Below are 13,691 nucleotides of genomic sequence, written 5' to 3' on the forward strand. Positions count from 1 at the left end.
AAGGCTACAAAGAGAAGGTAACTCCTAGGGAAGGAAGAAGGAGAGAGTAAAGAAAATTAGAAGCTAAGATTCTTTGTAATGACTTCAGGTAGTGAGTGGTATGTTTGTGAGTGAGTGTGTATTTGAGAGGATTTGGCTTATGCCCAGGTGTCCCTCTTCTAGTATCAGCGAGGGGAGGGGCTATTGAAGAAAGAAAAAAAGAAAAAGAAAGAAACCTGAGCTCTCTGGAAGAAATTCATAGGAACCCAGAGAAACGAACTTCATTCTGCAAGGACTAAACTAGAGCAAGGAGAGAGAGAGGTCAAGGGAGAAGGGTGAGGGACACACATACGGTGGGTGAGGTACAGAGGCCGCCCTGGCCCAGCACCCAGTGCAGGTAGCCAGAAGAGGTTCTCTTTTGGGGCTGCTTGAAAAAGTTTGGTCCGTGAACAAAACAGTTTGCCCGGTGACTGTGAATCCACTGCTAGCTGTCTCTTTCTCTTCTCTCCATCACCCCGGTGTGGTACCCAGAAGTTGACTTCTGGTTCTGTATAAAGAGCCAGCGGAGGTATGATGTGCTTAAAGATTCTGAGCATAAGCCTGGTGATTCTGGCTGGGTGGGCGCTCAGTACCGTCAGCTCTGAGCTGGGCTGGACACGCAAGAGATCCTTGGCTCGAAGAGGACACCTGAGTCAGGTGCTGTTGGAAGGAGAACGCTGTTGGCTGGGGGCCGAGGTTAGAAGACCCAGAGCTGCTCCTCGGCGTCACCTCTTTGGGGTCTACCCCAGCAGACCTGGGAACTACCCGAGGCCCTACCCTGCGGCGGGTCAAGGAACGTACCATGCAGGGCGCAGTAAGCCAGACGCCGAGGGAATGGCTGTGAGTTCTGTTCCCCCACACCTGACTGGAAGTGCAGGAGTGACAAGTGAGGCTGAGCGGCCAGCTGCCCTGTGGGTAGGGGATGGTCCTACTGGGCAGTCGGAGCTACTGGGAGATGATGACACTTATCTTGGCGATCAAGGTTCCAAGGAGCCTCTAGGTGAGGCTGGGACTCAAGAACACGGAGCCTTGGCTGCCACCAAGATCACCACCTTCCCACACCAGAAGGAACCCGGACCAGAGACCCAAAGGAAGGGCCGGACCAAGACCAGGCGTCGTCGCCAGGTGGCGAAGGGGCGGGCAGGAGGTGTGCAGGGAGACCCCAATGTTGCTCCCCGGCACTTCCAACCTTGGTCTAAGCATCCCCTTATGCATGGGGTCAGAACCAGCTCTTCAGAGGGCAGCATCCAGAATGGTGGAGGGGACCCCGACTGGGAAGCAGAGACCTTTAGCCCCCAAGGAGGATTGCCTGTCTTGTACTTCTCTGGGAGGCGGGAGCAGCTGCTGCTACGTCCAGAAGTGCTGGCTGACATTCCCCGGGAGGCGTTCACAGTGGAAGCCTGGGTGAAACCGGAGGGAGGACAGAACAGCCCAGCCATCATTGCAGGTAATAACCCACTCCTGGGCTTTCCGTAGTCCGCGGGGGTAGGGTTGGCTTCCTTTTTTGACGAGGTTAGACTTTGGGGGCAAGGAGGGGAAAGGGACAGAGCAGGAGGGCCAGGGAGGGCTGGCTGAGCAGAGAGGGGGAAGGGCCTTTATTCATCTGCACAGCAGGATTCCAGACATCATCTACCTTAATGACTCTGTAACCACAAGAGCATTCGTCCCTTGTATTGATCTCATGTGGTTCTGTACATTGTGCTGGCACTTAGGAGACCTCCAGCTCACTCTCTTATCCCTCTTTAAAGGGGAAGATCTCTGGTTCTTTGTCAGTGGGGAAGAGGTGTCACACTCCATTTCTCATAGTCCTGTGTGAGATACCCAGGCGACTTTGAAACTACATGAAAGTGTAAAGACCTGGGCAGTGGGTCAAGCCTCGGCTGGGCCAGGCAGTGAGAGAGCAAGGCTGCCAGGTGCACAGCCAATGGGTCCTGGTTGGTTTCCTTTTCTTTGAGCAGCCCTGGAATGTAGCAGAAAGCTACTACCTTGTCCAGGTCCTTGAGTCCCCTTTGCTTTGTCCTAAAAATCACGAGTGAGTCCAGCCTAGGAATAGCAAGGTCGACTGGAAAAGGTGGGCACTCACAAGCCAGGACCCTGGTTTCTAGCCCTGGCCGTTGTAAAAGGGACCTAAAATGCACCTTGTATAACTCTATGGTTTTAATCAGGGGCAGTGTTTGGGAACACTACCCACATTTATTTTACTCTATACCCAGATCTTGGCTTTCATGGAAAGTCACCCAGAAAGACAAAGAAAAGAGTGGGGTTAGGAATGTCTCCTTTGCCTTACTTCGGGGGTGGGGGGATTGGTTTCAGGCAAGGGGTGGTTGGGGGTTAGAAGTGATACTTCATCATTCAGTTTCTCATTATCCCTCTGGAGCCCCCCGTGACAGAACCTCACACAAGGCTAGGCACCGAGTAGAACCATTTAAATCTTATTAATCCGGATTGTCCACAACACCGTTTGATGTTTGCCAGTCCTATGACATCGATGGGGTAACAGAAGGAATGAGAGGTATGCCAAAGGCAGACTGGGAATGGAACTCCAGAACCCCTCAAAGGCTTGACAGCTCCCCGTATTAAAAACTTCTCAGGTTACTGGATGCCTGCAAATAAGTTTCAGACTAGAGAAAGAAATCTGGAAGGAGGGAGCCTCTTGCAATGGGGTGTTGCTGGAACATCCCTTCCGGACACGCTGTCTCCCCCTCTTTGGCTGTGATTTCTCTTTTGGAAGCTGGGATTCCCAGACACTGAGTGCTCTAGAGTCTTGTGGTTTTGCGTGATTTTATTTTGGGGTGGGAGAGGGTGAAGGGAGGGGATAGAGAAGGGGCTGGGCTGTGAGATAGGTGGGGGCCGAGAAAGAGTAGAAGGAAATCCTTATTCTGGGGCCAAATGGAAGAAATAATGAGATGATTATCTGATCAGAGTTGGCAGCTTCACAGTTTTTCCCAGATGACATCTTCTTGCTGCCTAATCTCACTTCCTAGTACCCATCTGCCAGGGAAACTGTGTGCTTGCAGTCTAGACCAGGGCCTACCACTCTGCTTACCCCTCCTCTGGCAGTAGCGGCATAGGGACCTGGGATCAGTTCCCTGGCTCTGAAGAATCAGAGAAGGATCCAGCAGGAATATAGGAGGGAGGCTCTAAGAGACCAGTGCTTTGAGTTGTTAAAACCCAAACCTGAGGGAACAGATTCTGGACAGTGGGTACCTGACCCCTCTTCCCATCCCTTTCATGTCCTTCTGTCTCATGCTCTGCAGCGGGGAGAACAGGGTCAGGATTTGATTCCAATTACAGCCTTCCTTGATGCACCTCCTCCCTTGCCCCCCCACCAAGCCCATACACCTCCCTCCCGTGCCCACCTCCACCCCCGCCACCCTGCCACAGCACACACTCAGATCCTTCTCTAAAGTGCCCATCTGAATCCTCATAACCTCCCTAAGCATGTAAAATTAGGCAGGAAATCTTTCGCAGACAGTCTAGCTTCGGAGGTTTCTTTCTCTTCCAAGTGTTCCTGGGGGTGTGCTGGTATTTCCCCTACAGGGCCACACCAGGAAGGTGGAGGGCAGGGAATACCCAGGCCTATCTCCTCTCCACCTCCCACCCTGTATATCTGTTCAGATTTGTGCACATCAGAAAATATTCAGGGAAGATTTAGGGTAAAAGTCTGGGAGAGATGGGGCCTGGGAACAAGGCTTTCATTCTTTAGGGTTCTAGCAACCGGGTTCCCAAGGACATAGGCATCCTTGTCTACTCATTGTGAGCTCCGTACACTTCCCCTGGGGGGCCCCAGGGCTGAGAACCATGAAGGGCCAAGGCTAGTCCCCCCCGCCTACCCCCGGAATAAAGGTCTCCAATTCGCTAATTTACTCACTCCTACCAACAGATCAGCCCAAATTCCCTCTCTGACCCTAGCACTGGTCCTTTTATTTGGTCACTGCCTGTTCCTGGGCTGGTTGGCCTTCAGCTGTGCAGAATGACCACAATTGAATTGTGTTCCTGAGAGCTAATACAGTTCAACCATGGAAGTTCTGCTGCTTCACTGAGGATAACCCAAGATGCTGCAAAACTTGGCTCCCATACTCTTCTCCAACAGCTCTCAAACCTCAGATTCTACCTACTTAACATAGACCCAGTTTCCCGGTTCTCCATCTACCAAACTTGGGGCATTTTCTCCTCGGCAGATATATTAAGTGATTCAGCTGTACCAGCCCTTGCCCTTGTAGAGGAACCCCCCCCTGAGATGGGAGGCCTCAGGGAATACTTCCCACACAGGGCACTAGGTGGCAGCGTTGCTTCGTGCACAGGAGAGTAGGCGGCGCCTTGGAAGCCACGCAGTGGGGAATGTGTCTGGTTTCTCGGAGGGCTGTCCTTTCCCCCGGCCTCCGGGAGGTATTTAATCATCCCCTCCCAGAGCATTGTCGGTGGGCATCCCTTAGGGTCAGCTTCATACAAGTCTTTTTGCAGGGCCTATGTGAAAGGGCTAAAGTGGCATTCTTTGGGTTGTGACTAACTGGCACTTGTAGCATCTGGTAAAGAAAACAAAATCAACTAGAGTTACCTCCCTCCCCCCCCCCCACCCCTAACTCCCACGTGCTTCCAAAATAGGAAGTTGGATTCTGGATGGATTGTTGGAATACTTTCATTTAGAGCCAAGGACAGTGCAGGCCTCACAGGCTTTCACTGCTAAGATTCTGGTCCCTGGAGGGGGAGTGATGGTGCTGGGCCCCCTGCAAGTTAGACCTTCTGAAGTTGCCAATCTCCTGTAGTTCTGACGTGGGGCGAGAGGGCCTAGGAAAAGACTGTGTGGCTGCTCCAGTATAGGGGCCTCCATAAAAGTAACTACTCAGGGGCCTGGCAATTCAGGGATTTGTGGCCACCAAGGAGTAGCCTGAGGTCAGGATCCCATTTGGATAGGCTGTTGGAACTCAGCAGTGGACTTAAGCCAAATTCTGTTCCATCCTCGTGTGAAATCTTTAAGCTCCAGCACCCAACCCTGAAACCATCCTGTTTCTCTCCTTCTCAACTTCCTTTCCTCTCCTTCAACCCCAACATACACAGAAGAGGACCTTTTAATAGGTTCCCCCTCACCCATAATTGATTTCAAATGTTCCCTGAAGTTGCCCAGCTGAGTAACCACCTGCAGCTCCAAGAGGCAGGAGACTGAGTCAGTTAAGTCCATGGTAGAACTGGAGCCCGAGCCCACGTTTCTTCACTCAACAAATATTTATTGAGTGCCTTGCCATGCAAAGCAGGGCAAGGCTCTGTGGGGAATACAAAGATGTCTAAGAAACTGTCCCTGACTTGAAGATGAGTTTTCCTTTTCTGAGGATCCAAGTTTCAGAGGAGATGCCAGGGCAGCATTTGGGAGTCAGACAGACCTAGAATCAGACCCCAACTGACACTTAATCAGTGCTGCGACCTGTGGCAATCCATTAAACTTTTCTGAGCTTTGGTGTCCTTAGATTTAGAAATGAGATAATGTCTTGCAGAGTTGTTACAATGTTTACTTGAATCATGTATGTAAAGTGCCCAACACAGGCTTGACCGTGGAATTTATTTACGAAGTGGTATTAACAGCGGGAGGTGATCATTGCTAAAAGCAGTGTGTTAACCAATGCATCTTTGGTGTTAACCCGCCAACCTGCAATCCTTCCTCAGTTAGGATATTAATTTCTTAGGAATTTAGTTTGCTAATCTGTAAAATAGGAATGACGATAAATAGGGTTTTTTTTGCAAGATGGTCTCAAGATGATTGAGAACGCTGTAGAATCAGTGGCTTGAAAAGACTCTGTTTTTTTAAAAAATCATTTTTTTTTTTTAGCGTGGGCAATACTATTTAATACATTGGACAGTGGTCCAAGGCTTTTTCTGGGGTCATACACTCTTCTGAGAATATGATGGAAGCTATGCTCACTTTCCAGAAATATGTCCGTGTCATGTAGTTCACATAACTTTCAGAGCTCTCTGGATTTCCTGGTAGCTAGCATCTGCTGACCTTGTTTAAGGCATATTGATAGCTTTTTTGTTTTGAATGACACCTGAGAAATGAGATTTCACAGGACGGTGTAACAACCCCTTCTCCCAGTAAGGGAGTGGCGTCCTCAGGGTGAGGAGTTTTGTTGATGTGGGGTGTGGAGCTTCATAGATTCACACACAAAATTATCCACATAGATATAAAGAGAATTTAAAAGGAAGGCCATGTGTGCTATCTTGCTCTTTATCCAGAAGGATTCAGTAACAGATGAAGAGCCACGTCTATACCTCTCCCAGGGCTCCTTGGAAGATGAGGTTTCTACAGCCCTCAGCTGCCTCTTCCTATATTGCAGTGATGGTCAAGGTCAGAGTGTTTGCCTTCATGGGGCCCTGAGGAATTTCCTGTTTTATTCCACAGTTAGCTCTGCTCCTTGATCTCGACCCAGATATGTAGTGAGGTCATATAACCCCGCCCTTGGCATGGAAGAACCTTGGATGTGAGGTCGTTGGTCTCTGGGGGTGGGTTTGCCCACTATGATGGGCAAGCCATATGTCCTGATGGTTGTAAGTTAGCATCTGTGTATAGAAGAGTTTTTATTCTGTGACGATATGGCCCTCCAGAAGAGAGGCCAGGTCTGGTTTTAGAAGTACAACAGATTGTCACTCTGCCCCTCCTTTCACAGCTCACTGCCCCTCGTCCACGGAGTCTTCATGATTCCCTGTGTGAAGGTGATCTCCTCCATTTCCCCGCTTGCACAGCCCTTTAACGGTGGTTTCCTGGGGTGCACATTGCTTCCTGCCTCAGAGGTTCTATACATGTCTCATTTTTATTTAGTGAAAGTTGCCCAGGAAACAAGGGCATGTCTGGTTCACTTTTGTCATCCCCAAATATCCAGCACAGTGTTAGACCCTCAGTTATGTTTGTAGAACAGATAAAGTAGAAATTTAGGTTGCTGATGCCCACTAGGAATGAGAAAAGGGTGAAAGAAGTTACTTTCTGTAACTGGAGGCTCTTTGTGGGGAACCAGGGCAGTGGCTTTCAAATTCTACTTTTGCTGCCTGCAGAGGCGTCTCAGGAGCTTTTGAGGGGAACTGTTGGGCACGGGGCTCCCTGCCCACCATCAAGAGGAGCAGCCCCTGTCTTAGGTGTTTCATATGAAAAAAGAGTTTAGTTGCTTCTGAAAAGTTTAAACCCCATAACTCTAGAGCAGATGTTGGTGTACTCTGGCCTCTGGGCCACATCAGGTCCAAAACTGAAGCCTGTTTTTGTAAATAAAGTTTTATTAGAACCCAGCCACCCCCATTTGATTGTGTGTTCTCTGTGGCCGCTCCCACTTTGAATGGCAGAGTTGAGTAGTTGCAACAGAGAATGTATGGCCTGCAAAGCCTAAAATATTTACTGTGAGGCCCTTTGTAGAGTTTGCCAAATCCTGCTCTAGAGCATTACTTCTCAAACTTAAATGTGCATAGAGATCACCTGGTATTTTTCTCAAAATGTCCTTGCTGCTATGGGAATACACCTTGCAGCGGATGCAATGAGAATGCCAACTACGGGGCATTTCCTTGCCCAAGGACAGAGGTGCTGTGCTCTGAACTTGTCACTGCATTTGCACTGAGGCCACATGCCTTGGTGTGGCAGGGATAAGGAAAACCAGTTCCTGAGAGATTCAGATCTTCTCTGATAGTTGTCTCTGCCTTGAGGACTCGTGATGGCCTTGCAGCTCATTCTTTGGACTGTATAACAGTTTACAATGCTTCCACTCCATCTTCTCTCTTTCCTTCCTTCAGGTCAGACCTGTACCATGAACTGATGGCCCTCCCAGTCTTTTGAGGTCCCCTCCCTGTTTTCTCTCCTAGTTGTCTGTCCTAACAAAATCCTGGTATGTTGAACCCCATCTTGGCATCTGTTTCTTGCACTAACACAACTAACTAACACAAACGCAGATTCTGTTTCAGTAGGTCTGGGGGAGCATTTCTAACAGGCTCCTAGGTGCTGCTGCTGCTAGTGTGTGCACCGTGATTTAAGTAGCAAGACTTAAGACTTAAGTAGCCACATGAATCTAGAGCAGGGTAGGCAGACTTTTTCTGTAAAGGCACAGTAGTAAAAAATTTAGACTTTGCAGGCCACATAGTCTCTGTTACAACTATTCTGTTGTTAGAGCATGCAAGCAGCCATAGACAATATGTAAATGAACGAGCATGGCTGCGTTTTAGTAAAACTTTATTTTCAAGGACAGGCGGCAGTCCCAATATTGCCTGTGGGCCATAGTTTGCCAGCACGTGGTATTCAGGACTCTTCCTGCATGCCATGCTTCTTCCATAGTCCTCTTTTTCTTTGCTTCCTAGTCCTACACTATCCAGGATAATACCTACAGAGAGACTAACAGTATCAGTGGTAGGGAAACACCTTTTATTCAAGTAAAAACAAAACTTCCCAGAAATTTTCTGCAAAAAAACAAGTCCGGATGGTTTTTGTATGAGCATTCCAGATGGAGTTTCTATTTATTTACAGTTGATCGTTGAACAACATGAGTTTGAACTGTGCAGGTCTACTTATATGTGGAGTTTTTTCCAATAGTAAATACTACAGTACTACCTGGTCTGTGGTTGGCTGAATCTGAGGATGTGGAACCCGGATATGGAGGAACTGGGAATACGGAGGACTTACTATAAGTTATACATGGATTTTGTTTTAAAATTTATTTATTATTTATTTTTGGCTGTGTTGGGTCCTCGTTTCTGTGCGAGGGCTTTCTCTAGTTGCGGCAAGAGGGGGTCCCTCTTCATCGCCATGTGCGGGCCTCTCGCTATCACGGCCTCTCTTGTTGCAGAGCACAGGCTCCAGACGCGCAGGCTCAGTAGTTGTGGCTCACGGGCCCATTTGCTCCGCGTCATGTGGGATCTTCCCAGACCAGGGCTCGAACCCGTGTCCCCTGCATTGGCAGGCAGATTCTCAACCACTGTGCCACCAGGGAAGCCCTATACATGGATTTTTGACTGCATGGAGGGTTGGTGCCCCAACCCTTGTGTTGTTCAAGGGTCAACTATATTCTTTTTTATATATGACATATTGGATAAAACTTTATAACCATAAGTTCACCTGTTTAAACTGTACATTAATGTTTTTCAGAATATTTACAGAGTTGTGCACTGTTACCACAATCTAATTTTTAGAACATTTCATTCTGCCCAAAAGAAACACCTTACCCATTAGTAGTCACTCCCCATTTCCCTCTCCTCCTTCCCATATCCACAATAACCAGAGACAACCACTAATCTATTTTCTGTCTCTATAGATTTGGCTACCCTGGACATTTCATATAATATGTGGTCTTTTGAATCCGGTTTCTTTCACTTGAGGTTCATCATGTTTTTGCATGCAGCAGAGCTTCATTCCTTTTCATTGCTGAGTAGTATTCCTTAGATATGTCACTTTAAAAAAAAAATCTATTCTCCAGTTGATGGACATTTTGGTGGCTTCCACTTTTTGGCTATATGAATAGTGCTGCTATGAATACCATACACAAGGGGATTTATGTTTTTATTTCTGCTGAGTAGGCATCTAGGAGTGAAATTGCATATGGTAACTATGTTGAACATTTTGAGGCACTGCCAGACCATTCTCCAAAATAGCTGCACAATTTTGCAATTCCCAGGAATGCATGAGGGTTTGCTTTTATATTTTGACCCACTAAAATTAAAAAGACTTCTGTGGCCTCATTGAAGACTAGGGCTTGGCCATTGCTTACATCTGGTAGCACCTGGGTAGTTTTTGAGAAATGTGATGTTGTCTTGTACAATGAGTAGACACATGGACCTCTGTGCTGAGGCCTCTGCAATCAGAGGGAGGCCTTACTGGTTGAGATGGGAGCTATCATCAAGCTCCGTCCTCCAGCTACTCAAGGGCATCCTAAGATGGCCCATTCTTCCCTGAACCTGACTCTGTATGGCGGGAGTTCTCCTTTGGCCTGAACTGCATTACTTTCTGTGACTTTCCACCTGCATAAGCCCCAAATGACATGCACATGGGGAACACTCAGGCCCTCAAAAGTCACAGTGCATCGGATTCTGATGCATCAGCTCCTTCAGGAAGAAGAGAAGAAGAGAAACAGAGGGGAGAAGGGAAAATAAAGGCCATATAGCTCCCCTATAATGTCCTGAACTTTTCCCTGGATTCCAGCTCTGGGTGCTTAAGCATTGCCATCTCCCTGTGGCCCACTCTGTTCAGGACCTGGTGCCTGACTCACAAGGAGGAGACCTGGGATTCTGGAGTCATTCAGGTGTCTTGGGGTGCAGGTTGGGGAAGGAGACTCACTTCCAGGTGGTGGCACAGAAGTATTTCCTCCAAGTGTGGCTGTGTGATCATCCTCCTTATCACCTTGCAGCTTCAGTGCCTGACACCGGTTACTGCTCTTCCTGTCCTCATCCCCGCCTTCAGTGACTGTCTCCCTTCTTTGTGTCCACAACCTCAGGGAGACAGTGCAGTGGGGAGGGGTCTCGGCTGATCCACGTGCCACCATTGGCCGCTCTCTCCTCATTCTCCGTTGGCTGTGTGTTCCCTCAGTCCTCAGGGATGATGGAAACCTACGGGCACTCTCGGTGTAGTTCTTGGGTGGAGCACAGGTTGGTAGGTTGGAAATATTCAGGAGTAATAGGGGTGAAGCTGGAAAGTAGGAATCACCTTTGGCGGCCCAAATAAGTTCACCCCTTTGCCCATCACTGGCAATGCTTTGCCCTTCCTCACCTTCTGCTCCCTCCTTCGTGCTCTACTTTGTTGTTCCTCTGGGGCTGGCTGCCCACCTGAGTCATTCAGGATGTGCGCTCCAGTAGGCCTGCTCCTTGTTCCCATCCTAGCCCATGCCTTGAGGAGGCAGAATAAACAGGAGAGGAAGGCAGCACGTTCGTTTGGATTTTGAGCCTGAATACCCTGAACATCCCTTAGCTTCAGTGTCTGCTGCCATAAACAAGTGCATAAATTCCATGCTTCTGTGCTCCAGTACATGGGATTAGGTTACTCTGGGGGCTCATCAAATCCCTTCCTGCTCACATCATACACCCCATGACCCTAGCACCTTCTAGAAAGCATATCTCTATGTTAAGTTTGTGTCCAAAAAATAACAGCATCCCCTCCTTCTCATTTCCATTACCTGCCTTAAAATAATCCTACTCTTTGGATTTTTTTAAAAAGAGAACATCCAGGAAATAAAGCCCAGTGGGCAAACAAAAACATCCCAATTCTCTTTATGAGTCAGAAGTGAGTCGTGGAGAAAAGTTGTTCTGCCCAAATCTACAATATGGTCACTGGAACCCAAAATTTCAGAGCATTTTGAAGTTGAAGCATTGCCATGGCAACCAATTGGGATATCAAGACCAGTATTTGTGGCTCAATTCTGGATTAGAAATCCAGTTGCTGATCAGAGAGGGAAGTCACAGAGTTTAAAACTTAATCAATCAGTTAGTGAATCATCATTCAAGCAGTGACTCAGCATTTGCTAACTCTCATACAAGTAATTGCGGTACAGTTTGGGCAGGTTAGAAAAGAAACATACCTTTTTGGGTTTCTATCTGTTAATTTATCCATTCATTTATTCCTTCATCCAACATTTATTGAGCTCCTATTAGGTGAAGTATCAGGCATTACGTCACGTGTTGGGGAATCAAGAATGAGTAAAGGCAGGGGCTGCACCTGGAAGGTGCTCACTGTCCAGTGGAAGCTGACCTGGAGCTACACCATTACAGCTCAGCCCCTAGGAGGGCCAGTCCTGTCTCAATGAGCCTGAGAATTCCTCGAGGCTAGAGAAGGAGAGCCAGAAACCAGAGAGACTGAAGGAGGCCTGGGAGGCAGCAGAATTGGGGCAAAGAGAGAAGGATGGAGATATCCAAGTGTCAGATGGCATCGGAGCACCCACTAAGCCATCAGGCCTGAAGTGGGCTCATTGGATGAAGCAGTTAGAAAATCATCAGAGACTTTAGAGAGAGCAGTTTCACTCTGGAGTTGGGGGCTGGGAGAGGACTCCACATTCCAGCAAATGGAGGTATGAATAAGGTGTGAGGCTGTGAAGACCTGGAGCAGGGTCTAGCACACTCTGCAAAGAAAGTGGCTATGAGGGGAAGGAATAGGAGTCAGAAGTAGACACAGGTTTAGAGAGACTTTTTTAAGGTAGGAGAGATCCAAGTCTCAAGGTCTTGTAATAAAGCACTAGTAATCTAAAGCAGAAGACAGCATAAACACACAGGAAAATAACTCAAGATGAGGTAGCAGAAATGGAAAGCATGCTCAATTGTCTCAAGAAATTATTGAAAGTATTTTTATTTGACAAATACTTACATAGTTCTTACTCTGAACCACATGTGACTGTGGTCACTTTGAAAATGTTAACTCATGAGCTCCTCAGAACAACTCAAGGAAGTGGATGGAGAAGTTGGAGCACAGAGAGGAATAGGATGTTGTCCAATGACACACAGCTGCTCATGCTGCATCAACATTTGAACATGAAGGCTCCATCCCTAGAGTACATGCTCTTATCCACTGTGCAAAGCTGTCTCTAATTTTTATGGAAGAAGCAGCAAGGAGCGAAGGGTCCCAACATGTCTCAACTGAACCCTTCTACCTCAGTCTCATTTCTCCTGTTTCCTTGATCTCAGCAAAGAGCTCTTTCCACACAGGCCAGAACCCTGGGGGTTCCTGTCCCACTTCAATACCCCTCACCCCTACCTCCCTCAACATCACATATAATACCAGGAATCACTCACCAAGTCTTGTTTGTTCTACCTCTATAGTCTCATTTGGACCTGTCCTATTCATCCCCACAGCCACTACACTAATCCTGGACATCTCTCACCTGAGAGGCCAATTCATTCTTCAGCTAATTAACTGAACTTTTTTTTGAGCTTTCTCAAATACCAAGCGGCTCAAGTCACTTTCTGGCCTAAAACCCTTGAATGACCCCCATGTGAGCTCAGGATAAAGGTCCACTTCTTTAGTATGCCATATGGTACCCTACTTATGTCCTCAGGCTCACCACTGCCCTCTAGGGTGGATACACATTCACACACCCATCCATACACGTGTGCACACATGCGTGCACCTACATACACACATACATACTTAAACATGCACACACAGTCACACACATTCAAAACCACACACACACACACACACACACACACACTCTTAGTTACATTCTACCAACACCAAACTACTAGCAGTGACACAGATATACCACTCTTTCCCCAGCCTCTGGCTTCTGACCTGAGCCCTTTGCACTTTTTCTCCTAACAAGAAACTACTCCCCAAACCCACATTCACTGAACTTACTTCTAGTTACTCCCTGGTTTTTAGTTAATATGATATCTCTTCTAGAAAACCTTCCTTGGTCTCACTGATATAGGTTTGTTCTCCAATGAATTCTCCTAACACCTTATACTCAGCCTTATCAAGACACTTAGGTCAACTTACTGCAAGTCCCATCTTACTTTTTATTCATTCAACAGATATTCTTTGAGCTCCTACTGTGTGCCAGGCCCTGTGCTAGGGGTTGATGTTAGACAGATATGGCCCTACTGTCACACTATTTCTTTCCTAGGCTAGCTCCCCATCTGGGCTGCTTGAGGTCAGGGGCTGTACTTTTTTCATTGCTATACCCATAGCACCTAGTGCATTGATAGCAAATAAAACTCATCCAATAAATATTTGATAA

The 13,691-nt window shown here is 47.6% G+C and overlaps 1 protein-coding gene across 1 annotated transcript in view; it reads left to right on the top strand.

The window, feature by feature from the left end:
• Positions 1-264: 264 nt before the first annotated feature.
• Positions 265-13,691, top strand: part of PAPPA2 (pappalysin 2) — a 300,349-nt gene continuing 286,922 nt past the window's right edge. Inside the window, exon 1 of the mRNA XM_036867003.1 lies at positions 265-1,465. Within this exon, the coding sequence (XP_036722898.1) occupies positions 550-1,465 (916 nt within the window). The 5' untranslated portion in view covers positions 265-549. The remainder of the gene's footprint in view (positions 1,466-13,691) is intronic.

Source organism: Balaenoptera musculus, chromosome 1 (genome assembly GCF_009873245.2).
Source record: "Balaenoptera musculus isolate JJ_BM4_2016_0621 chromosome 1, mBalMus1.pri.v3, whole genome shotgun sequence".
Lineage (NCBI taxonomy): Eukaryota > Metazoa > Chordata > Mammalia > Artiodactyla > Balaenopteridae > Balaenoptera > Balaenoptera musculus.